Below are 24,815 nucleotides of genomic sequence, written 5' to 3'. Positions count from 1 at the left end.
TGTCTTATAAAGGCTTTAATACACAAACATACCAAATTTTCTGATTGAGAAAGACAAAAGAATGCATTTCAAGTCTGGTCCGCGGCGTGCAGCACACCCTGGTCCTGATGCGCTGTTTCTCCAAGTCGCTGTTGCATATGTGTTCGCGTGCGTTAAATACTGACATAAACTCTCAACACTAGGTGAACTGATTCAGTTAAAAGGAATAAAAGTCTGTCTACAGCAGCAGGCACTTGTTGTTCTTCTTGCCCTTGCGGGCCTGCAGCGCCGCCCTGGTGGCCATCTCGAACACCTCCCGCACGCCGTCCTTGGACTTGGCAGAGCACTCCATGTATCCGAAGGCACAGATGCGGTTGGCCATGTCCCGGCCCTCCTCTGGCTTGACGGGCTCCTGCGGGAGAGACCAAACCAAACAGCTTTATAATCCAACACCGTAGAGAAGACACCGCTTCAGTCTAGACGAGTTTACACTGAGAAAAACCCTGGGATTATTACAGAGAACGAGTAAGAAAACACAGACATGGCAGATTCAGATGGGATTAGTAATATACAACAATTTTAAAGATAATTTTCTCAATATTACAATTTTCTTGCTCCCTCAGATTCCAGATTTTCAAATACTGTCCTCCTAACAAACCAGACATCAGTGGAAAGATGATTTATTCAGATTTCAGATGATGCATAGATTTCAAATTAAAAAAAAAATTACTCTTATACTCCAGGGTCACATATACATAATAAACAGAGTTTTACTATTGTTATTCAAACCTGAAGAATGGGCTTTCAAAATAAAAGTCCCACATGTTCAGCCAGTAAGTACACTGGATTGGTCTCTAATGTAGATGCTAATGCTAGCGGGAGCTACGCACCTGCTTCATCTTAATGAGCTCGCGGCGTGTGTGTTCGTCGTTGCGCAGGTCCTTCTTGTTGCCCACCAGAATTATGGGAACGTTGGGGCAAAAATGCTTGACTTCCGGAGTCCATTTCTCAGGAATGTTCTCTGCAGGGTGAGAGGTCAGAGGTCAGTGTGCGTGAGGCTAGCAAGAGCGCGGTGTTAGCACGAGACTCACCCAGGCTGTCTGGGCTATCGATGGAGAAGCACATGAGGATGACGTCGGTGTCTGGGTACGAGAGTGGTCGCAGACGGTCGTAGTCCTCCTGACCCGCCGTGTCCCACAGCGCTAGCTCCACCTGGAACACACACGCTAGCATTAGCACAGCGCTAGCACACCTCGCAGCCTCACGAAGCGCTCGCTGCTCACCTGCTTGCCGTCCACCTCGATGTCGGCCACGTAGTTCTCGAAGACGGTGGGCACGTAGACCTCGGGGAACTGGTCTTTACTGAAGACGATGAGCAGACAGGTCTTCCCACACGCACCGTCACCAACGATCACCAGCTTCTTACGGATCGCCGCCATTCCTGCGCCGCGTTATTAACCCCGCGAGACCAGAGAACCGCTCCACTCGCTGGGGCACAACAGACATCACATGATCACAATAAGGAAATCAGCTGACCGTTATACTGATGTATATTAGGGCTTAATCACATTCAAAATGAAAGTTTGTTTACATAATGTGTGTGTGTACTTTGTGTATATATATTAATACATAGGGTGTAAAATTAACACTCGCCAAGCTCCAAACGCGAGTAAAGATCAGTGTTGGCGAGTCAATGTAACAGTGTCAGTAAATAATATTACTATTGTCTTGTATTAATAAGTGAAGTTATTAGCACTTATAACAACATTAGTAATTCTAATCAAGCATGTCCAATTTGATAAAAGTTACATGATTTACTGATTTGCACGTTACATTTTTTGGGAGAAACCTCGCTGGAAAGGGAACAGAATGGGGCACAATAATCATTTTATCTTGATTATTGTAATTTCATAATCTTCTGTGGCCAAAATCTAAATCAGCCCCAATACACACACACATACATGGTTTTATAATATACTAATATTTTTTATTTTGACATTTTTGACAATAAAATATATTCCCCCAAAAACAATGAATTAAAAAGTTCTTTATTTTCGTTATGATAAATGTTATCACTATTATTCAAAGTTTACTTTTTAGAGATTTGGCATGAAATTACACTCTTGTATATTTACGAGATTCACCCAAAGACCAACATTAAACCACTGTCATAGAATTTAAAAAAGTACTAAAATAGTTGATAAAGCGAGTGACCTGAGGCTTCAGTAAGAGCTTCACATAAACATGAAAACATCATATATACTAAACCACTATTAGAGAGGAATATAAACGTTTTAGCTGCGTTTACATTGAATTTAAAAATAAAACTGTAGAACACTTTTAGTCATTTAAAGGGTAATACAGTAAAAGTGACTAACAGGTCAATGCTGTCACGACTTATGCTTTTAAAAGTTTCAATATATTTGTATGTCGATGCGAAGCTAACAGGCTAATTCACAAGCGGAAGTACGCGAGTCTCGTCAGTAAGACAATAAAACCCCCAAACATGGAACTCTTTCAGTCGACAGAAGTTTAATAACAGTCGCTGATCTTTCTGATCTCTTAGCAAGAGCGTAATGAAAAGAAAGCCGCATTAAATTCGAGCTCACCTTCAGTTCAACTCGGATCGGGTTTTCCGGGTCGCTTCTTTGCGCGCGCCGGAAGCCGTACACAACCAGCCAAGATGGCGATTGAATAACAACCCGTCAAAATAAGAGTCCTCAGCGGAAGTATCAAAACAAGAGTCCTCAGCGGACGCGTCAAGAGTCCTCGCAGTTCTCTTTCCAGCAGTTAATTTACAGTTTTTCTCAATCGATCGACACATATTTCCAATCTCAGGGCATTATTCTCAAAATAGTGAAAACGGAGTGATCTGAGAACTTAACAATTGTCCTAAACAGATTGTACGTTTTCATTCATTTCATACAAATTACAAATCATGAAAATAATTTTCTCAAAACTTTCACACAAATCACAAACGTTTATGTACTATTTTTATTTAATTTAGACGTACACACAAAAAATGTATATATATATATATATATATATATATATATATATATATATATATATATATACACACACACACACACACACACACACACACACATAGACATCATATAGATGTCCCACCAACCAACAGTCCTTGCTATAGTTTGCACAATATTTTTTTTATTATTATTATCATCAATAAGCTACTGTGATCAAAAGTTTTTGTTTTGTATATATATAACTCCCGAATAAAAATAAAAATGTGTTTGGTCTGATTTAAAAAACATATATTTTAAACGAATTTGATTGGTTTGTCGATAGTGAGCGCGGAAATGTTTGGTTGTTTGTTAAGCATAGCGCCACCGCTTAACGTTAATTAGTTGTAATTACAAACTAGAGCGATGTCGAGTAGCAGTGCAATGAATATATGGCGTTTCTCTCATCAAAAACCATCAAAGTTGGCAGGAGAGTGCAGCAGCGATTTAACTTTAGACGAAAGGCCTAAAGCGAAATATTCAAGAGCTCCTGGTATTCTGTAATACCGGTATGTAACTTAAAATTAATTTCTTGTTCAGTGAACTGTCATATGTAATCACAGTCACATTTTCAATCGTGCTGTAATGTTGTTTAACGGTATCATGTTATTATAAACTCCCAATTTGTTTTAACTCACTTTGTTAACACTAACTCACTTTGTGTTTGCTGTGCTCCTTTGTTTCGACTTGTCCTGGTGAGGGAGTAGAGCCTCGTTAGCGTAATTAGGATGCACTTTCGGTCGTCATTGAATTATTATCGCGTTTTGGTGATTGTTATTGGCATTTTAATAGGGCGAGATTACTTGTCGATCGGGCAAGTAAAATTCTCTTTCATTTGGCCTTTTAAAGAATCCACTTGTCCCAATAATCGGACAGCGTGATGTCGAGCCCCGTGACGTGTGTTTAGACTGCTCCAGTCTTCACGAGAGGTAAGGCCGTTCTTCCTCGTTTTTTTGTCCATTAAACTCATAGTTAATGATGTTATGCATTGCAGTGAGGGTGATCTCATTTGTGCCCCCCTGAAAAAAATGAAATGCCCGTCCGTGAATTTGTGTCTGGCAAGGTCTATATATAAAATATTATACTCCCCGTTGAAAGAATTTCAATAAAAATGTATTTTCATTGGCATATTTTGTGCGCCTGCAGCTGAATGTGTTTTATAATCAACAGAAAAACACCTATAGATTTGATGTTATGTAGTTGTAGTAATTTACAGGTTATTTACATCTAAGTCTTCCCCTTTTAGCAGCGGTTTGGAGACCCGGGCCAGCTGCATCTGTGCCAGTATCTTCAGTGTCTGTGAGCAGTTACTCAAGGGGTATCAAATCAGATCAGGTTATGAACAGTCTTAAAGAATAAATCTGATGCCTCGTAAGACTATTCTTAGCTGTTTGTGCAGCTGGGCCCAGGCTTTATAGTCGGATAAAGAGGTTTTCCGCAGACAGAAACAAAGACGCAGAACCTGTAAAGCAGAGGTGGGGGACTCCAATCACAATTTAGAGGACTTGCAAATTAATTGCTTTATTAAAGTATGAAAATGACTTGACTTTGACTTAAGAAAAAGTTGCTTGAGACGTGACTTGAACGTATAATAAACAATCAGCAATAAAAGTAATAATAATAAAAACGATATCATTGTGACGTCAGCACCACGAATCAGCGTCTGTGCGTTTAACGCTGCACAGATCAAACCGCGCCAGACGTAGCAGACAGTAGCCGAGCTCCACAGATAGTCTCGTTTGGTTATAAAGACTTTGAACTGGCCCGTGCCAATAAAAAAAGATTTGCCAGATTTAAAATGTGCAACGCAAGAATATCCGACACGACAACATCAAATTTCATTCGACATTTCAAGAACCACAAAGAAAGGTAAGAAATTCATCTCTTTTATTGTCAGTTTCACTAAGATCTATAACGATTACTAATGCACGTTAATGAAGCAATCTTTTATGTTTGTCATAATTTGGCCTTGGTTGCATGTTTTTTTCTTATTAGAAATGTGACCATTATATGTGTGCATTTTCAAGTGTTTGTGTTGACTGTGTGTGGAAATTGGCCTTTCAGACAGTTCGATTAAATAAAACGGTTCTTTTGCGCTCGACGCAATGACGTCTTTAGCGACGATTGCCCTTGCGAGTAGTCACAGTTCAGAATCAATCACCAAAAGAATCAGTTCAGTTCAGACGCTCTGTGTGTCCGTCTTCTTGACGCTGAATCACACATGCGCAGTATCATCCGCTCCTAGGTTCACGAATCGGACCCGTCCGAATTGTCGATTGTCCGAAACAATGACAGAAGTAGAAAAATTGAGTGGGGTGACCTTTTTTCCGCTCAATAAGTTAGCCTAATTTTAAGTTTTTACAATGTTTTTGTAACGTATTAACTATCATGGGCTGTAATAAAAAATAAAAAAACAAGTAGACCTATACTAATACTAGTAAATTGGTTGGAATAGTCTATTTAGTAGGCTATGTGGATATGTTACAGCTCACATTTGAAGCTCTGCTCACAGGTGATTACAGATGAGTTTTGCTCCTGTTTTTGCTTTTCAGATAAAATGATAGTGTAACCGAGCGTCGTGCAGGGTCCGCCTAAACATTTAGTAATAAGAAAACAATAAAACCAGAGTCTGAACTCTTCTTGACTTTTTATTATTCCTCACACCAAGGAGAACTTCCCAAAAACCCATGACACTAGAGGAGAGAAGTGTGCATGCCCATTGCCTATCTAGGGCAAGCCCAGAGGGGATAAATGCATTACACACACACGCGCGCACACACACGCGCACACACACACACATGTAAAGAGCGCCCATACATCCAGAATTAGTGCAATATAACGGAATCAAATAAAGTCTGTTACAATAGTTTCAGTTTAATATGTTGCAGGCTAATTTATTGGTCATTTAAAATAAATAATATTGATGATAATGAATTATCGCGCATCACTCTTGGGCTTCGCCCTTTTTATTTGGAGGGGATTCCGTCAGATAACGGCTGCCATGGGAACAACGCAATGAAAATGTGCATGTAATCAGAAAAGAAACACAAGGATGATGTTTTATCTATAAAATATCTGGTATGAGAGTATCGGGTTTGTCTCCACATGAAATAAATCCACATGTAAGTCTGGGTCAGAGATGTGAGGAAAGGTTGATTTATTTGATCAGTTGGCAAAATTACATCAACTTTGCCAACTGCTGTTTTTTTAATGTGTGTGTTTTTTTTTTTTTTTAATAGTTTATATAAAAATCATGATTCAGCAGCCGATTCAAATAGCAGATATGTAAAGTATTGACACTGCAGCTGACGCTCTGTGTCAAGACACAGGCCATTACGGCTTTTCCTTAAAGTTCATTATCTAAAAATAAATAATGATGTCCTCATTTATTTTTGATAGAATGAGTTACTGCTTAGGGTTGTTTGCCAGTGATGGGTTACATCTTCATGTTTACGCCAAGATCCTTCTTCAGAGCTCTACAGCTGAACCAAGTTAAGAGTCTCAGAAAACAGCAGTTTTAGTATTTCTGAATTCAGAGGTACCTACGGTTTTCTGACTGGTTACTAGAGAGCACCTAGGCTATGTGAGGAGGTTGCTATGGAGTTACTAGGAGGTTTAAGTAAGAAGCATCGACCTAGTTAGTTAGCAGGTAAAATAGAAATGAAATTCATCTCCAGCATTAACACGGACAGCGAACAACTAACAAGATGATTAGAAAGGTAAGTTTCATTATAATTATATTGTCCCTTATATGTGATTGTTTAATTAAGTTGAATGATTATTAACTTCTTATTTTCACATTTGTGCTGGAGTTATTGTTATTTTAAATCTGGAAAAAGGTTTATCAAATCCTTAAATCTCTTTACAAGACTAGACCTTAGTAGTTGCAATATCATAGTTGAGTCTCACAGAGATTGGTAATGCATGAATGCTAGTTTGCAGCTCTTGTAGTGTATTTACGTTCCTATACTAATCTAATTGTGATTGTCTTTTAAACGATCCAGTTATACAGTAGGTGGACAACCAAAATGCCTATTACTGCCATGTGTACCGCTGCTGCAGGGCCACAGCATTAACTACAAGTTTGTTGCGTGTTAAGCTTATTCCAGAAACCACTTTACTGAAATTATATTTTATTTTATAAGCTGAGACAAATAACGGAATAAAACAACAACATTATAATATAACATGGGGCCCTATGAAATCCATTAGTTTTAAAGTTTAAATTGTTTCCAAAAATTACAAAAGGTTTGTTGTTTCAATAATCTGTACAAACTTTTACAAGAGGCTTTGAAGGACAACACAATGTATATTAAAATAATTGATTTTGGCGGTCGGTACACCACTGCAATGAGCCAAGTTTCAGTAATAAATAAAGGTTATTTGAAGAAAAAAGTTAATTAGTAAATTTGTTTTGTTCAGTATTGATCTTGTATTTTTCAGGGCTGATTTTATAGACACCATTTTTTTGTCTTGCTGTTTTGCAGAGTACGTAGATAACTTTGATAGAGATTGAAAATTATTAATCAATCAATCAATCACCTTTATTTATATAGTGCTTTAAACAAAATACATTGCGTCAAAGCACTGAACAACATTCATTTGGAAAACATTGTGTCAATAATGCAAAAATTTATAATTGCGCCACGCTGGGATATTTCAAAGTGTCTATTCTGTCTGGATCCCGGTGTAGTGATGATAGTTTTCAGGGATTAACAAAATCCACGATGAACATATCGCGGTCAACAAATAATCCCCGCCTCAGTACATGTTAAATAACTATCAGGTGCCAGGCAAGTTTCATAACGGTTGTTCATATGTATATGTTCTGGAGTTGTATAATGATTTGGCATGATGATTGCGTCTTTTAAATACGCACTGTAGTATTGCCAAGATCCTTGAGTTCCAACACACTGTGTAGCTCACTCCCTTTAGCTTTGAATGTTCATTTGTCTGGATTTAGTTTCACACTGCCATTCCGGGTAAAGTGTTCCGGCAATTAGTCCCTGGTCGCTAGATTTTGCACTTTCACACTGGCAGTGATTACCCGGGATATGTGTGTGCTTTCACACACAACCCGTGAAGATCCCGTAACGACACGTGACATCAGCGCGTGACGTGTAATGTACGAGTCGTAAACACTAGGCACGTTATAATTTCACTGAAGCTAGTGAACGATCTCGGCGTCAGCGCGGAAAGTGAGGAACTAACTGATCTCTGCTTCATTAGTTTGCACATTTTTTTTTTTTGTTGCGGACGTTGATCTTCCTTCAAAACAGCTGGTAAAAGAGTCACGCTTCATCACTGCGACACGGCATTAGATCTGGTTTTGTTCACACAGCGCTCGTCCTGGGTTGAATCTGGCAATGTTACTAGATCCCCGACCCGGGTTCAATGCCTGAATCAATCCCGGGACATGTTTGCTTTCACACAGAAGGCGACCCGGCAATGTTCCGGCAATATGCCAGGTCCGAAGTGCAGTGTGAAAGGGGCTTATGTCATCCACAAACACTTCAACCCCTTCCATGTCTTAAAATGTTTGTGACCTAATTCTTTGAAACATCTCTCCAGCACAGCTGATTCCTAATGTTTGTCTTTTGTATGCAAATCCTCCAAAAGGACTGTTGAAGGTGCATAACTTGGAACTCTCTCTTGATTTGCCAGTAATCAGAGGGCCAGTAAAATCTCGGGGGGACAGGGCATTTTCTGTGGTTGGACCTAAACTATGGAACGCTCTGCCCTTCCATGTCCGAACTGACCCTACAGTTGAGAGTTTTAAGGCTCGTCTAAAGACTCATTTTTATTCTTTGGCTTTTAACTGTGCATGAATTGAGTGGTCCTTTTGTGGTATTTATTATTTTTATCTTTTGTATTCTATAAAGACCCTTTATAGGAAAAAGGTAAGTATTGGTATCCAATCTTGCGATCTCCAACTTCTCCAAATACCATTCTTTGTGAGCACCTACCAGATGCCCTACCTCGACCGATAACGGTACAACAGCTTGTTCGAAAGAAGAAGCCACAAAGTTTAGTTTTATTTAATTTAAACTGATTGAAGCTTCCCGCTCGTCCACTACTATTTAGCTTGTGCTTCCGGTGATTCTGCCGTCCATCATGTCATAGTCACGTGTTTGCAAAGGGTCTATATTTTAATTGCTTTGTATGTTCTGAGTCTTTTATGCAGCACTTTGGAAACTTTTGTGTTTGCAAAATGTGCTATAGAAATAAAGTGGATTGGATTGGATAATCAGAGTTTGGTGAATATTTTAGCACCAATCATTCTTGTCACCACCTCAACTGTTGTCATCGGCTCTCTTTCAGTTTCAGCATTCAAATGTTTGTGTCCATGCATATCCTGACTTTTTTCTTTTCTGGCTTCCACATAGTGACCATTCTGTTGACCCAAGCTCTGGGCTCCACCACCCTTTCAATGACACATTATTATCATCCACTCCAGCTCTTCCATGAGTTTTTCCCGAGGGCTACTGGAAGTCTTCTAGGTGCATGTACGGCAGGCTAAGCATTTGATTTGATCTTGATGTGGTGTTCTCCTTTTAATACGGCCTAGTCTTGTGAAAACATCTATATATCTGTCTTTAATGTCATTATGCTGTAACTGTCACTACACTACACAAAGGAACATTTCAAATAATCATGAGAATCATGAAAAAATAGTTTGTATAAAAATATCAAGCAGCACAACTGTTTCCAACATTGATAATAACCACAAATGTTTCATAAGCAGCAAATTAACATTAGTGTCACACGATCTTCAGAAATCATTCTAAAGACTGGAGTAATGTTGCTGAAAATACAGCTTTGATTACATGAATGCTTGAAAATACTTTCACTTCTATGTCCAATCCATCACTTTTTCTAGTTATTTAAGGTTAAACTTTTGCCTGTAATTTTTTTTGGTATCGCAATATAATATCGATATGGGCTGGACAGTGTTAAATATCGTGATATTAATTTTTGCTCATATCGCCCACCCCTACTAGTGCGGTTATGTACAGTTAAAAAAAAATTGTTTCCATTTTTTCCAGTTCTCTGCCATGTTGCCTTAGTAAAAACTGCAGTTTTAAAAATAATAAACACATTACATATTTTTAAACCTTTGAATTTAAAATAGGGGTTTAAAAAAAACTGGGTGGATTTTAATCATTATAGATGGATGTTGATAAACACTTACAACACACATTTATGTTAAAATATTCATCCAATGACCCCTTTAAGACTAACATCATGTAATATTTGCGTCTGTGTCAGAAATACTTAAGTGAGTTCCTGCATGGTAATTCAAGTTTTAAAGCAGGAATACACAATGATGTATACCCGGTACAAACTGCTAAGTAAATTCAGGTGTCTCAACATTATAGAGTATAGTTTTAAAGATGGATACATTTTCAAAAGTATTTCATTTTCCTGTGTTTTAAAATGATTGGCCTTTCTTCATGCAGACACTTCTCTTCCCATATGAGGGAGAGCTTTATGTAAATGCTTGATATTTACAGAGACACAACAGCAATTAGTTTGCAGGTTTACTTTTATTGTTACTAACTGCACACTGACATTTCACAAGCAGCTCATATTGTATGATGGCTTGCTACTCTGTCTGGATATTATCCCTCATTCCTCTGCTTCTTTGCCCTGAAAACAAGAACATATAAAAGTAATTATGATCTCACCAGACTATTTGGAAATAAATGTATATGTGACTTTCATGCTGAGCTACTTTGTGCGGTCCTGAACATCAATTTTTGAAGTGTAGATCCATCCCTTGAACAGATAAACAAGGATAAAAGTAAACTCTGCCAGAAGGATAAAGGCAAAACACCAGGATGGAAAGTTAAGCATGAACCTTATGCAAAATGCTTTTAATAAACCACTTAATTTATTCTGTCTACTCACTCGCAGTGTGGACACGGTAATAGTCAAAACCACATATCAAACAATCTAAGATAATAACGTCCTCAAAATGGAAAAAGAAAAAGTGTGGTTCACGTCTGTAATGTTCAATTGGTATAACCGTATGTTTCCTTCTCATTTATTGTTTGGTTTTCTAAGCTAATCTGTTGCTTACAACCTGTCACGTCCATCTGGAGAGATGAAGTGAGGACTCAAATATGCAATGAATGGGCTACTTTTTAATAACAAAACTATCAAAAGCTACCCCAAAGGGGAAAACAGGCAGGAAGGCCAGAACAGGGAGCACACAGACACATCCAACCACATACGACAAAATAATGAAAGAAGACTGCAATCACAGAGAGACTAAGTAAGGCAGGTAATGAGGGAGACACAGGTGGAAAAACTGAAACAATAATGGGGTAACGAGGGGTGGTGTCAGACAGTCGACAGGAGAAAGCCCAAAGGACCAAACAAACACAACATAATCCACATGCTTACACAAACACATAGTGTCCTCTGGTAGCTATATTTATGTTAGTTATATTAAATGATAAATGCGGGCAAAAGTATTTAGCTTTCTGACCATTAGGAATAAATGTCAATATAGTTGTTCATTGCAACCCTAATTTAGTCTCTCAATAACTGCAGTGCTGCCATTTTTCACAGACACAAGCTTCACACGGATGCGGATGCCGGAGCTCTGACAGAAGATAAGATTTTAGCAAAACGGTCATCAGGTCAGAGACCATCCACCATCCAAGTCTAGTTGTTTTAGCTGTCTGACTATCTAAGCAAACAACTTTACTCTTCGTAGCTACTTTACAACCCAACAGTGTTATCCTGTTAGTATAAGTTTAAATGATACCTTCCCAGCATCACGGCTCTTGGCTCTCAGCTTGTTGACCTGGGACTCAGCGATGTCAGCGCGCTCCTGAGCCTCCTCCAGTTCATGCTGCACCTTCCTGTACCTGGACAGGTGAGTGTTGGCCTGCTCCTCCTGTAAGGATGACACCAGATATCCAACCCCTTTCAGAGCATTGCACTCCTGGCACTGAATGTATTGTCTATTGAATATAGAATATCAAAACCTCACACTTAAGACATGTGACATAGACTTACAGCTTCTTCAGCCTGGCGCTTGTAGGCCTTCACTTTCAGCTGCAGCTTGTCTACCAGATCCTGGAGTCGGATCACGTTCTTCTTGTCTTCCTCAGTCTTTTGGTAAAAGTATTGTTGATGGTCTTAGTTTACCTATGTAAATTATAATGAAATGTAAGTTTCTAAATCCTGTGTAATTTTACCTGGTAGGTGAGTTCCTTCACTCTCCTTTCATATTTGCGCACTCCTTTCACAGCATCTGCACCACGTCTCTGTTCAGCTTCAACTTCAGCCTCCAACTCACGCACCTTCAGTAGAGAGAGATTGATGTCACCTGTCAAATCTCTACCATAGACAGTTCATCTAAGACTGTGTTCAGCTTCTAATTTACCCTGGACTCCAGTTTCTGGAGCTGTTTCTTTCCACCCTTCATGGCCAGACTCTCAGCTTCATCCAGACGGTGCTGCAGGTCTTTGACAGTCACCTCCAGGTTCTTCTTCATCCTCTCCAGGTGAGCACTGGTGTCCTGCTCCTTCTTCAGCTCCTCAGCCATCATGGCAGCCTGAAATAAAAAACAATTCAAAAGAACTAGCCAATATAGACTGAAATGCCATCCATGAAATTTCCCATGGCATCACATGTAGCTAAATCGTTAAAAAAACTTTTTCATTTAAAACAGAGCAACAGAATGTAAGCGCTCACATCAGTGATGGCCTTCTTGGCTTTCTCTTCTGCATTTCTGGCCTCCTGGACTGTATCATCCACCTCACCTTGAACCTGGACCAGATCGGCCTCAAGCTTCTTCTTGGTGTTAATAAGACTTGTATTCTGTGGGATTAAAGGAGGTAGTTAGTGTACATTTAACTAAAACTCTGTTATCATGTAACCTGAATGTGCTTCAAGTATAGTTTTTCTGTACTTGTGAATGCAGCAGTCCCACACGCTCGCTGGCATCCACCAGCTCCTGCTCTGCCACTTTGCGGCCTCTCTCTGTTTGCTCCAGTGCAGCTCTCAGCTCCTCAATTTCTGCTTGCATCAGGTTATTCCTGCGCTCCACCATGGCCACCTGCTCCTTCATGTCCTCCTGTCCTCTGACAGCTTCATCAAGGTGCAGTTGGGCATCCTGTGGAAATTTTCTTTCTTTGTTACATGTTATGATTCATTTAATTAATGTATCATGTTCATATGATCATACATTTGATGTGTTTTGTAGTTTTACATTTTACAGAACTATACCTTGAGTTGTCCTTGGACATTCCTGAGCTGTTTCTGGGCCTCAGCAGCCTGGCGGTTGGCATGACTCAGCTGGACCTCCATCTCATTCAGATCTCCCTCCATCTTCTTTTTGACTCTAAGGGCATCATTTCTGCTCCTGATCTCAGAGTCCAGAGTGCTCTGCATGGAATCAATCACTCTTTGGCTGTTCCTCTTGATCTGTTCCATCTCCTCATCCTTCTCAGCAAGCTTCCTGTCAATCTCACTCTTCACCTGGTTCAGCTCCAGCTGTACACGAAGTATCTTGGACTCTTCATGCTCCAGGGTGCCCTGATGGATAGAAGTTAAAATAAGAATTGTATAAAGCTCATAGGAAAATCATGTAATGCCTTAAGAAATGAATTGACTTGACAGTTTTAATTAACTGTACTTCAGCCTCTTCAAGCGCAGCCTGGATCTCTGTTTTCTCAGACTCCACTGTCTTCTTGGCTTTCTCTAACTCATGAATGCTCTTTCCAGTCTCTCCAAGCTGCTCAGTGAGGTCAGAAATCTCCTCTAAAGGGTTTTAAAAAGTTTAATTGTGAAACTTTCTATTTCAATGCATCATTTTAAAATGCTTTTTGAACAAAAACAAAGTGTTATGTACGTTGCAGATTCTTGTTCTCCCTTTTCAGGGTCTCGAGGTGGTCAAGAGCTTCCTCATAGGAGTTCTTCATTTTGAAAAGCTCAGTGCTGAGAGAACGAGCTTCTTTCTGAGCTCCTTCAAGTTCAGCCTGACTTTCCTCATACTTCTGCTTCCACTCTGCTAGGACCTGAAGAAAAAGGAAATCATTGTTAATTAGCCAAGTCCAACGGCGCAAGCTTTAGAAATAAAGGTTATTCACATCCTTCTCACCTTGTCAAAGTTTCTCTGTTTCTTGTCAAGGTTGGCAGCCAATGCATTTGCCCTCTCAACATCAATCATGAGGTCCTCTACTTCACCCTGCAGTCTCTGTTTGGTCTTTTCCAGAGAGGCACACTTGGAGTTCACTGCCTCAATGGATTCTTCAGCATCCTGCAGACGCTGGGCAAGCTTTTTCCCGAAGAAAGAGGTGTGAAATTATAAAAACATATTAATGTTTGTGATTTTAAATATAGGGTGCTGAAGAAATTGTTCTTTGCTGTTTACTTGGCTTCCTCAAGCTCCTCAGTCCGCTGGATGGCATCAGTCTCATATTTGGTTCTCCACTGAGCCACCTCACTGTTGGCCTTAGACATTCCCCGCTGGAGTTCAGCTTTGGCCTCTTGCTCCTCCTCATACTGCTCTCTGAGCAAGTCGCAGTCATGACGGGCAGACTGAACCGCATGGGCCAGAGCATTCTTGGCCTTAAATTCAGATAAACCGTAAAGGGACCTTTAAACCTAAATGTTTTCATTCCTGTTGTACACAGCTATAATATTAGCTATATATTGTACTTGATAAGGTAATCCTTTAGGTTGGAACACACCTTAACTTCTTCCTCAATATGTCTTTTGAGTTCCTCAATCTGCTGAGTGTAAGCCTGTTTGCCTCTTGTCAGTTGAGAAACAAGAGCTTCTTTCTCTTCCAATTGACGGCCAAATTCACCTAGTATAAGACAATGTATGATGTCACTACTGGGCACAACACTTTTTTTTGCACAGTTCTGTGGTATGGTGTATATTCAGTATTTACATACCATTTTCAGTTTGGAGCCTTGCCTTCTGGGCATTTATGTCATTAAGTTGGCGGACGAGCTCCTCATTCTTCGTTTTTAGCTCACTTCCTTGGTCTTCTAATGTACGGCATATCTTTTCAAGGTTTGCCTACATCATTTAAGAAATATCAACATTCTTGAACTCATTCGAATCTACTATTAATTATTCATATTTCATGCTGCTAAGGAAGTAGTGCTAAAGTTAAAATATGAATGAATGAGGCATTTTTATATTGCTTTGTGTATTGCTGTACACCCATAGTGCTTTATAATTATATGGGGGATCTCTCCTCAACCACCACCAGTGTGCAGCATCCACCTGGATGAGGCGATGACAACCACAGTACAACGGCGCTAGTGTGCTAACTACCAAACACCAGCTACATTTATCCAGGACACCGGGCATAAAACCCTACTCATAATGAAAAGTGCCATGGTATTTTTAATGACCAGAGAGTCAGGAATTCAGTTTAACCTCTCATTTGAAGGCGGGTGCTTTTTACAGTATAGTGTCTCCGTTACTATACTGGGGCATTAGGACCCACACAGACCACAGGTTGAGCACCCCCTGCTGGCTTCACTAACACCTCTTCCAACAGCAACCCAGTTTTCCCAGGTACTATACCATCCAGGTACTAACCAAGCTAAACCCTGCTTTGGGTTGATATGGCTATGGCACTAGTAGTTTTTTTAAACTACAATTGAACATTCTGTTTAAGATTTTTTTTCAAGATTGTACCTTTGCTTTAGCCACAGCCTCCATGTTGCTTGTCAGGTCATCAATCTCCATCTTGTATTCACTCTTCTCCTTCTCCAGCTTCTGCTTGACCCGCTGGAGGTTGTCGATCTGTTCTCCGAGTTCAGCTACACTGTCTGCCTGCTTCTTTCGGAGAGCTGCAGCTGTAGCTTCATGCTGCAAGGTGGACTCCTCCAGATCACGACGCAACTTCTGGAATTCAGCTTCACGCTTCTTGTTCATCTCAATCTGGGCAGCAGTAGCACCACCAGCTTCCTCAAGCCTCTCGCTGATCTCTTCAAGTTCCCTGGAGAGATCAGCTCTCTGCTTCTCCACTTTAGCACGAGCAGCTCGCTCTGCCTCTATTTCCTCTTCCAGCTCCTCGATACGGGCCTGAATAAACAATGAAAAATCATTGATACAGTGATTTTGGTAATGTGGGTTTTCACAGCTGTCCATCTTCATCACAGTTTCACACACAGACACACACACACACACACACACACACAGAAATAGAGTTGAATACCTGAAGCTCTTTGATCTTCTTCTGAAGCTGTGCTCCCAAAGACTGTTCATCCTCAATCTTGCTGAGAAGCTGACTTATTTCAAAGTCCTTCCTGTTTTTAATGCAGTATTGTTGTTTTCTAAATGTTCAGGATAGTTATTTTGTACAGTTTTGTAAACTTCTAACATCTGATGTCCACTCACTTTTTGATCTTCTCATCTGATTGCTGTTTGTCATTCTCCAGGTCCATTATGGACTCCTGGGCCAGTTTCAGATCACCCTCAAGCTTTCTCTTGGCTCTCTCAAGGTCCATACGGAGCTTCTTCTCTTGTTCTAGTGAGCCCTCAAGCTATAGGTACAGAAACCAGAGCAATAAAATATTGACAACAGTATTAATTTCTCATTGATTCCCATTGATTGATGGCCTTATTTCTATGTCAAACGTCTTACATCGTCTACTTGCTGCTCAAGCTTTGTCTTAGCTTTAGTCAGAGTGTTGACTTTGTCTTCCTCTGCCTGAAGGTCATCAAGAGTCTGCTGGTGTGCCTCTTGGAGGGCTTTCTTCTCTTTGGTCAGCTTGGCAATGCTCTCATCCTGAGAGGCCATCTCCTCTGTCAGGTTTTTCACCTAGATGGAATCATTGGTTATTGGTTTCATTCTCAGGAGCTTGAACACAGATGTGTAAACAAAATTTGACAAGAATATTGACCTTATTTTCTGTAGCATGTTTCTCCTTCTCCACTTTTGCCAAGGTGAGCTCCAGGTCATCGATGTCTTTCTTCAGCTCGGAGCATTCATCCTCCAGTTTCCTCTTCTTGGCAGTCAGTTCAGCATTGATTTCTTCCTCATCCTCCAGTCTTTCATTTGTCTCTTTGAGTTTGGCCTCAAGCTGGATCTTGCTTTTGATGAGACCTTCACATCTCTCCTCAGCATCAGAGAGGTTTTCAGATTCCTGTTCATTGACATGGATATAGTTAATGATTTATGTTCATAGGCATATGATCATATTAGGATCAGTAAGAGCTGAAATACTCACAGCAGCTACTTGGAGTTGAAGGTCATTTTTCTCTTGAAGAAGTGACACCATTTTCTCCTCAAGCTCCTTCTTCTTAGCTAATGCTTTTGTTAAATCTTCTTTCATCTTCTCAAAGTTCTCCTTCATGGCTGCCATTTCTTTCTCAGTCTCTGCACTCTTCAGAAGAGGCTTGATCTTGAAGTAGAGCTTCATCCATGGCCAATGTTTGACATTCATGAATGAGCGGATGTTGTATTGAATTGCAAAAATAGAGTCTCTGTGGAAGAGAGTTTCTGGTTTTTGTTTTACCAAAATCTTCAACTTTATACATTTTTTAGTACATCAAATTATGCACATTTCACTCACCTCCTCTCCATCATCTTCACAAACTCTCTCCTCATGAGGAAGCCACGGCAAAGAGCCTGAGTCATGGTAACCAGCTCTGCTAGTTTCTCATCTCTCATCTCCTCAAGAGTTCCCAACAGACCAGCCTTGAAGAACACCTGTACAAATATATTGATGTTGAGTGGTATGTTATGGAAGCCATTCCATGTAGAGTTGAGCTTAATGTAGCTCACCTTGGTGTGTCCAAACTTATATTGGGTGTGGTCAATATCAATAGACCCCAAGAGTTTCTCTGAAGCCTTTTTGTTGTCAATGAACTGTCCCTCAGGGATGACACTAGCATTTAATACTTTGTACCTAAAGGACATTTAGACAACAGTAATATTTTGTTGAAGCCCCAAAAGTGATGAAAGCCCAATTTTGAAATGTGGTTAAGATTAGGTGGTGTATTATCTCTAATTAATAGGTTGAAACAGGTGTAGTGTCTTTACCTCTGCTTGAAGTCACCATATAGAATTCTGCTGGGGAAACCCTTCCTGCAGATTCTGATACCCTCCAGCACACCATTACACCTGAGCTGGTGGATAACCAGGAAGTTCTCCATCAGTCCTGTAATGCAAATATTCTTAATGTTTCAGAAGTATTTTAAAACTGTAATCCATTTGAGTTTTTGGGGATCGAGTTTACCTGGAGTCTTGGACTCATTTGGAATCAAGCAGCGCACAAAGTGAGGGTGAGTGCTCCTTAGGTTAGTCATCAGCTTACCCAAGTTCTCCTGTGGAAATATTTGTCATTAGTCTAGTTTTTATAGAGGTGGTTCACATCCTTCATTAAAAGAGTATCTGTTTACCCTAAACAGTGCAGAGACAGTCTGGAAAGAGCCACCCTTCTTCTTGCCTCCTTTCTTTCCACCGCCGCCCTCTGCTGTTTTATTTCATTAAAAACTGTTAGTGTTCTTTTTATTTTGCTTTTCATTAATATTTTCAATAAATCTCTATGGGAATTTTGTCTTGCACTGAATTAAAAGACAAAGGATTTTAGTAAATGCAGATGTTCATACCCTCAGCAGATGCATGAGCGGCATACAGGAATGACAGCAGTTTGAGCGATGACTTTTGGTAAAGTTGCACAACAGAGTCATTCAATGGATCCTTGTTCTTGTCCAGCCAGCCAACAATGTTGTAGTCCACAGTGCCGGCGTAGTGCACCAGAGAGAAGTGGGCCTCGGCCTTACCTTTGGCAGGCTTGGGCTTCTGGAAGGCTGCACTTTTGCCCAGATGTTGATCATGCAGCTTGTTTTTGAAGCTTGTGTCTGTTGCCTTGGGGAACATGCACTCCTCTTCAAGGATGGAGAAGATGCCCATTGGCTGTTGAAGAAACGTTCACTCTCATGTACAGTCACAGTGTGAATAGTAAATTTAATTTACATAATATCCTCTTACCTTCTCAATAAGCTCAATGCAGGCAGCCAAGTCCATACCAAAGTCAATGAACTCCCATTCAATGCCTTCTTTCTTGTACTCCTCTTGCTCCAGAACAAACATGTGGTGATTGAAGAACTGTTGCAGTTTTTCATTTGTGAAGTTGATGCAAAGCTGCTCCAAGCTGTTGAACTAATAATCATAGAGAAGCAAGTTCTTACTGCTGACTGATCTTTCATATCTTGATTCTTAATAGCTATGTTTCCATCACCCTCTTTGTATGCACATTTTGAAGTAAATTCTGTCATCAATGTATTTCTGTATTATTGCCTCCCAGAACTGTTAAATGACTGTGTTCCCAAACCGCAGCATCCATTCCAAAAGCAGTAATGGCATTTATTTTATTGTGTCTGCCTGCTGTAAGACATAATTTGTTATATAGGCCTATGACAATTATTATATTCAGGGGGTTCTCTTAGTGATATGTAGCCTAGTGCCAGTTCTACTAGGAAGTGACGATTTTGTACTCTTTGACTCGTTGAATGGAAATGGTGCTTATTCACAAATGTTTTAAGCAAAATTTCAATTTTACACAAGTTAGACTTGTGTCTTTTGTAAGGAAACCTGACTACAGAGACATTAATGACTGATGCTTACATCAAAGATCTCAAATCCAGCGATGTCCAGCACACCAATGAAGAACTGTCTAGGCTGCTTGGTGTCCAACATCTCATTGATACGGACGACCATCCACAAGAACATTTTCTCATAGACAGACTTGCAGAGAGCCATTACTGCATTGTTCACCTGAGAAACAGTGTAATTGATATTAAATTTGACTTTGTGAAGTATGAATTAAAAATTTTTTCTTTGGGACACTTCATTCATCTATTGATAAGGTAAGTGGTCACCTGTGGTACTGTCTGGCCTTTGGTCACCATCTCATTCCCAACCTTTACTCTGGGGAAGCACAGAGCTTTCAGCATATCAGCGGAGTTAAGCCCCATGAGGTAAGCGATTTTATCGGCCACTGAGGAAGAACAGTTTTATGCACTACTTTAACTAATGTAACTTTTCACAGTTAATGTTTGCATGCTAATTTGTGTAAATAATACACCCTACCCTCAGTGCCGTCAGGTTCAGCTTGCTCCTCTCTCTGCTTCTGTTTGAACTTCATGTTCCCATGATGCATCACAGCACCTGTCAGCTTGTAGATGCTGATTTTCTCATCAGAACTGAAGCCCAGAATGTCAATGGCAGTCTGTTTTCACACCGACCAAATAAATCACATTTATTAGAGTCAGAAGAGATACTTTTTTCCAAAAGTGAGTCAAGAGAGATATTTTATGTTATGCCATATTATGCAATATTGTGCAACCTCCTGGACAGCAACCAATCTGGCTTCAAAGGTGGCCACTCAACTGAGACTGCCTGCTCTCGGTTACTGAAGCCCTGCGACTAGCAAGAGCAGCTTCAAAATCCTCAGTACTTATCTTACTGGACCTGTCTGCTGCTTTTGACACCAGACCAGATTCTCCTGTCCACCCTCAGAGAGATGGGCATCTCTGGAACCGCACACCTGTGGTTAAGGTCCTACCTCTCTGACAGATCCTTCAGCGTGTCTTGGAGGGGTGATGTTTCAAAGTCACAACACCTTGTTACTGGGGTTCATCAAGGCTCAGTACTTGGACGACTTCTCTTCTCCATCTACATGATGTCATTAGGATCTGTCATTCAGAAGCATGGCTTTTCTTATCACTGCTATGCTGATGACACCCAACTCTACTTCTCATTCCAACCAGATGACCCGACGGTAGCTGCTCGCATCTCAGCCTGTCTGACATTTCAAGCTGGATGAATGACCATCACCTTCAGCTTAACCTTACGAAGACAGAACTCCTGGTGATTCCAACTAACCCATTGTTTCATCACAACATCTGGGTTCGTCAACCATAACTCCTTACGAGACCTAGGAGTTGTGATGGATCATCAGTTAAGCTTCACCAACCACATTGCTACAAACGACCCGGTCCTGCAGATTTGCCCTATACAGCATTAGGAAGATTAGACCCTTTCTGTCAGAGCAAGCCACTCATCTTCTTGTCCAAGCTCTTGTTCTCTCCAGACTGGACTATTGTAATGCTCTCCTGGCTCTTCCTGCATGTACTGTCAAGCCTCTGCAATTGATCCAGAATGCAGCAGTGAGGGTTGTCTACAATGAGCCAAAAAAAGCTCACATTACTCCTCTCCTCATCAGGTTACACTGGCTACCAGTAGCCGCTCGCATCAATTTCAAGGTACTGATGCTTGCCTACAAGATGACCACTGGCACAGCACCAACTTACCTAAACTCACTGGTTAAATCGTATGTGCCCTCCAGAAGTTTGCACTCTGCAAGTGAACGACACCTTGTGGTGCCATCCCAAAAACGTTCTAAATCACTCTCAGATACACTCTGTCTTTACTCATTTTCAAGAAACATCAAAAGCCTATCTTTTTCGCCAGCACTTAACCAACTTATACTAGCACTTTTCCTTTCCTTGTCTTTCATATTTAAAAACAACAACAACCTTGCTATATGTTCTGTACTAGACTAACTGAGACTTGTCATGGCACTTGTATACTGTTTTTGTTCTCTTGTTGACCTGACTGCTTCTATTGTTCTCATTTGTAAGTCGCTTTGGATAAAAGCGTCTACTAAATGATTAAAAGTAAAATGTAAATATTCAATTTTGTCAGGTATATGACACAGAATTTGGAAACAGCACTACCACTACTAATAATGAATTTGTCCACATACATCTGTGGCAATGAACTCCTCCACATCATTGATGCTCTTGACAGTGACTTCACCCTGGCTGATCATTGGATAGTCGTAAGGGTTGGTGGTGATGAGCAAGGCCTCTATAAAGAGTTGATGTGCAGCATGTTAACAGTGCTCTCAAACTAGGAAATAACTGAAACACACAATCCTGTAGATTTCTCACCGAGCAGCTCTGGCTTGTGTCCAGTCATGAGCTGGTAGAAGATGTGATAACTCCTTTCAGCCGACAGCTGGAATGTCACTCTCGACTTTTCCAGCAGATCTGTAAATAGAGATATTAATTTCAGTCAGTCAACATGTTAGCCTCCAAATAATCAAAGAAACAAACAAACAAAAAAAAACCCAATGTTGACTTACAAGTTTCAATATCAGCTGAGGCCAGTTTTCCAGTGGTCCCAAAGTGAATCCTGATGAATTTACCCTATAGAGATTGAAGTCATTTAGAACAGTTTAAAATTTCCCAGATTTGTAATGTTAACTGAATTTGTGTAATGCACTTAATCTGTTCTCAGCAACTTACAAAACGAGAGGAGTTGTCATTCCTTACAGTCTTGGCATTACCATAAGCTTCCAGCAGAGGGTTGGCTGCAATGATTTGATCCTCTAGCGACCCCTGGTGAGTATTTAAATATATATTTTTTATGTAGAATAAAGGCCAAAGTATACTTAGGGTGTCCACAGCCGTGTGGCGTCTGCATTATGTCATTTTCATCATCAGGGGGTTTGCGCACAGCTATGCCCCCCGTCTGCGTGCCGGCAATTTTTTTTGAGACCACACAGAGTATAGCGCATGTTCAAGAAAGGCAGCAGAGACTCAAGATTTCAAACAATTGTACTGTGCATGTGTCAAACTCATCAATCTGCGCTAATCTGTGGATAAGTATATTTTAAAAGTTTTGCGGACATGGCTGTGAAACTCGGAAAGTGAAGAATACCCGGGCCTTAATTTTGTCAGCTACTTTGGATAATATCTGTTTATTTTATTTACCTGCATTTTGCCAGCGACAGGTTCTACCTTCTTCGCTCCAGACACAGCGATTGTCGCAAAGTACTGGATTACACGTTTGGTGTTGACAGTCTTTCCTGCACCAGATTCTCCACTGAGTTGAAGTGAACACATTTTACAATATTAGAAAATAAATTTTCTTTTTATGAATTTAACTTTTATTTAAGTGTTATTGTGTTACATGCACACAAGAAAGTAGTTATGTGACATAAAGATTTTTTCAATCTCGGAGAGTGAAGCATTGTACCGGAATTTTATTCTTTTTTGCCATAATCACATCTGTGACTTCTGAAGCTTTGTTTTCTTTCACAACTCCTTGCGCAGGTTTCAGGTGTCATTAACTTCTTTAAGAATAAGATTGATTTATTTATTTTTTTATTGTTTTATGTTCTCATAACACAAATTGACTTTATTATATGAAATATTCCAAAAATGTCTGGGACACAAAGGTACCTTTTCCACCTTTTACCACAAGATGTCGTGAAAGTGATGTAATGTGTAGCCATACTCATACCAATTTGTTCTATGAACAAAGCCACAAGCCACACTTTCGACCAATCAGGTTTCTCTCATTTGGTTAAATAGTCTTCATGTTTAAAAACCCTTGAAAAGCATTTTTTGTGAGTGCACTTATACAAAAACCTTTGAATTTTCATAGTCTACTTACGTGATCAGGATAGACTGATTCTCCCTGTCTGAAACAAGATCATAGTGCTATTTTATATAAACCACTCTACAGATTTTTTTTCATTTAAATTTTAAATGTCAAGCTAAATTTAGGTAGACTCAGGATTAGCAAAATTAAGCATTCTTCTAAGACAATCTTTTTCCTTATTGTTTTGCAAATTGGAATGAAAATGTATATCCCCACTTACCAGTGAGCATGAACTGGTAGGCGTTGTCAGAGATGGAGAAGATGTGAGGTGGGGCTTCAATCCTCTTTTTGCCTCTGTACCCTACTACAACAACTGAGTCGTACACCGGCAGCCACTTGTAGGGATTGACAGTGACGCAAAACAAGCCAGAGTAGGTCTGAAACAGAGATAGATAATTTTACAATGCTTCCATTCTATCCTAGGAATAAAACACGATTTACTTAGACTTACGTAGATCATCCATGCTGCGTAACGCTCTTTGAGGTTATACAGCACAGCAGGCTCATTGAGGTGGGTCATCATGGCCATGTCCTCAATTTTGTCAAACTTGGGAGGATTCATGGGGAAGATTTCAGCTTCTTTTACCGTGAGTGTCTAAAAAGGTTTCAGCATGGGCAAGGGAATTACTAAATATGACATTGTTTGATTCATGTGACCTCTAGTTTTAAAGTCTGTAGCATTATCTAAAATTTATTTGCATAAGATTGATACATTTTCTAATTGTTCTTACTTTCCCACACAGAGTTTTGACGGTAGCTTTGCCACCCTCTCTGCTAATAAGAGTACCCTTCAGGTACATCTCATCTGGCTCTACCACAAAAAATGCTGTTTTGGCATCAAAGGGGGTGTTCTGAGCCTCAAGTCTCTCTCTTTCTGGCTTCCGGAGGTAAATGGCCGCCGGGCCGAAACACTCCATTTCACCATCTCCCATGATTGCAGTTTACTGTAACAAATGACAAGCAGAGAATGTACTGAGGGTCGTACACTCTTGTACTATAGAGTAATTTCACATTCATTGTAGTGAAGAAATTTACTACACCTTTATTTCTATGGTGCTTTATACAATGCAGATTGTGTCAAAGCAGATTTACGGTGTTAAAACAGGAAAATAGTTTGTTGATAATGCAGGAAGATGCGGCACCAGATCTCGTTAGATCCGATACCTATCATCTCCCAGTCCTTTCACATATATTTCCATTACACTGGCCTTTTCACCAGTGGTGGTATGTATGAGTCAGGTCAGAATTTCAGAATTTCAGTCAGGTTTTAGGCCCCACCATAGCACAGAAACTGCACTTGTTAAAATTACAAATGACCTGCTCCTTGCGTCAGATCAAGGCTGCATCTCATTTCTAGTCTTACT

At 40.1% G+C, this 24,815-nt stretch overlaps 2 protein-coding genes and 1 long non-coding RNA gene across 3 annotated transcripts; 1 reads left to right on the top strand and 2 right to left on the bottom strand.

Annotated features, from left to right (window-relative positions):
* LOC127987551 (transforming protein RhoA-like) lies at window positions 1–2,737 on the bottom strand. The gene is made up of 5 exons (XM_052589912.1): window positions 2,589–2,737; window positions 1,263–1,467; window positions 1,071–1,191; window positions 870–1,000; window positions 1–391 (listed from the first exon to the last, which is right to left on the bottom strand). Exons 2-5 carry the CDS (start codon window positions 1,416–1,418, stop codon window positions 218–220), a joined length of 582 nt encoding a protein of 193 aa, XP_052445872.1. The 5' UTR covers window positions 1,419–1,467; window positions 2,589–2,737; the 3' UTR covers window positions 1–217.
* A 596-nt stretch (window positions 2,738–3,333) lies between these two features.
* LOC127987553 (uncharacterized) lies at window positions 3,334–4,380 on the top strand. The gene is made up of 3 exons (XR_008161253.1): window positions 3,334–3,514; window positions 3,855–3,934; window positions 4,252–4,380. It is a non-coding gene; the product is annotated as an uncharacterized LOC127987553 (long non-coding RNA).
* Window positions 4,381–10,533: 6,153 nt separating this feature from the next.
* Window positions 10,534–24,415, bottom strand: LOC127987548 (myosin heavy chain, fast skeletal muscle-like). Its single transcript, XM_052589908.1, has 39 exons — window positions 24,183–24,415; window positions 23,903–24,046; window positions 23,672–23,828; window positions 23,464–23,491; window positions 22,779–22,890; window positions 22,311–22,403; window positions 22,148–22,211; window positions 21,954–22,052; window positions 21,767–21,870; window positions 20,089–20,227; window positions 19,878–19,996; window positions 19,624–19,773; window positions 18,988–19,158; window positions 18,606–18,912; window positions 18,396–18,466; window positions 18,233–18,320; window positions 18,037–18,154; window positions 17,779–17,902; window positions 17,567–17,703; window positions 17,222–17,477; window positions 16,895–17,137; window positions 16,636–16,812; window positions 16,389–16,534; window positions 16,207–16,297; window positions 15,684–16,073; window positions 14,927–15,053; window positions 14,717–14,835; window positions 14,398–14,594; window positions 14,125–14,308; window positions 13,876–14,041; window positions 13,660–13,784; window positions 13,251–13,559; window positions 12,934–13,137; window positions 12,717–12,842; window positions 12,406–12,576; window positions 12,218–12,322; window positions 12,036–12,131; window positions 11,782–11,913; window positions 10,534–10,655 (listed from the first exon to the last, which is right to left on the bottom strand). The coding sequence occupies exons 1-39, from the start codon at window positions 24,381–24,383 to the stop codon at window positions 10,635–10,637; spliced, it is 5,811 nt and encodes a 1,936-aa protein (XP_052445868.1). The 5' UTR covers window positions 24,384–24,415; the 3' UTR covers window positions 10,534–10,634.
* Between the last annotated feature and the right edge of the window lie 400 nt (window positions 24,416–24,815).

This window comes from Carassius gibelio, chromosome B22 (assembly GCF_023724105.1).
Source record: "Carassius gibelio isolate Cgi1373 ecotype wild population from Czech Republic chromosome B22, carGib1.2-hapl.c, whole genome shotgun sequence".
Taxonomy (NCBI): domain Eukaryota; kingdom Metazoa; phylum Chordata; class Actinopteri; order Cypriniformes; family Cyprinidae; genus Carassius; species Carassius gibelio.
This window is presented reverse-complemented; position numbering and strand designations above follow the sequence as displayed.

What these genes read in the sequence shown, in the direction of transcription:
- LOC127987551 (XM_052589912.1), bottom strand. Translation starts at nt 1,418, where the DNA reads ATGGCGGCGATCCGTAAGAAGCTGGTGATCGTTGGTGACGGTGCGTGT. An exon ending in TCGAGGTGGACGGCAAGCAG is followed by an intron (nt 1,192 to 1,262) that starts GTGAGCAGCGAG and finishes TGTGTGTTCCAG; the next exon opens with GTGGAGCTAGCGCTGTGGGA. An exon ending in CGATAGCCCAGACAGCCTGG is followed by an intron (nt 1,001 to 1,070) that starts GTGAGTCTCGTG and finishes CTCACCCTGCAG; the next exon opens with AGAACATTCCTGAGAAATGG.
- LOC127987548 (XM_052589908.1), bottom strand. Translation starts at nt 24,383, where the DNA reads ATGGGAGATGGTGAAATGGAGTGTTTCGGCCCGGCGGCCATTTACCTC. An exon ending in AAGGCTCCAAACTGAAAATG is followed by an intron (nt 14,836 to 14,926) that starts GTATGTAAATAC and finishes GTCTTATACTAG; the next exon opens with GTGAATTTGGCCGTCAATTG. An exon ending in CTGCGCTTGAAGAGGCTGAA is followed by an intron (nt 13,560 to 13,659) that starts GTACAGTTAATT and finishes TCTATCCATCAG; the next exon opens with GGCACCCTGGAGCATGAAGA.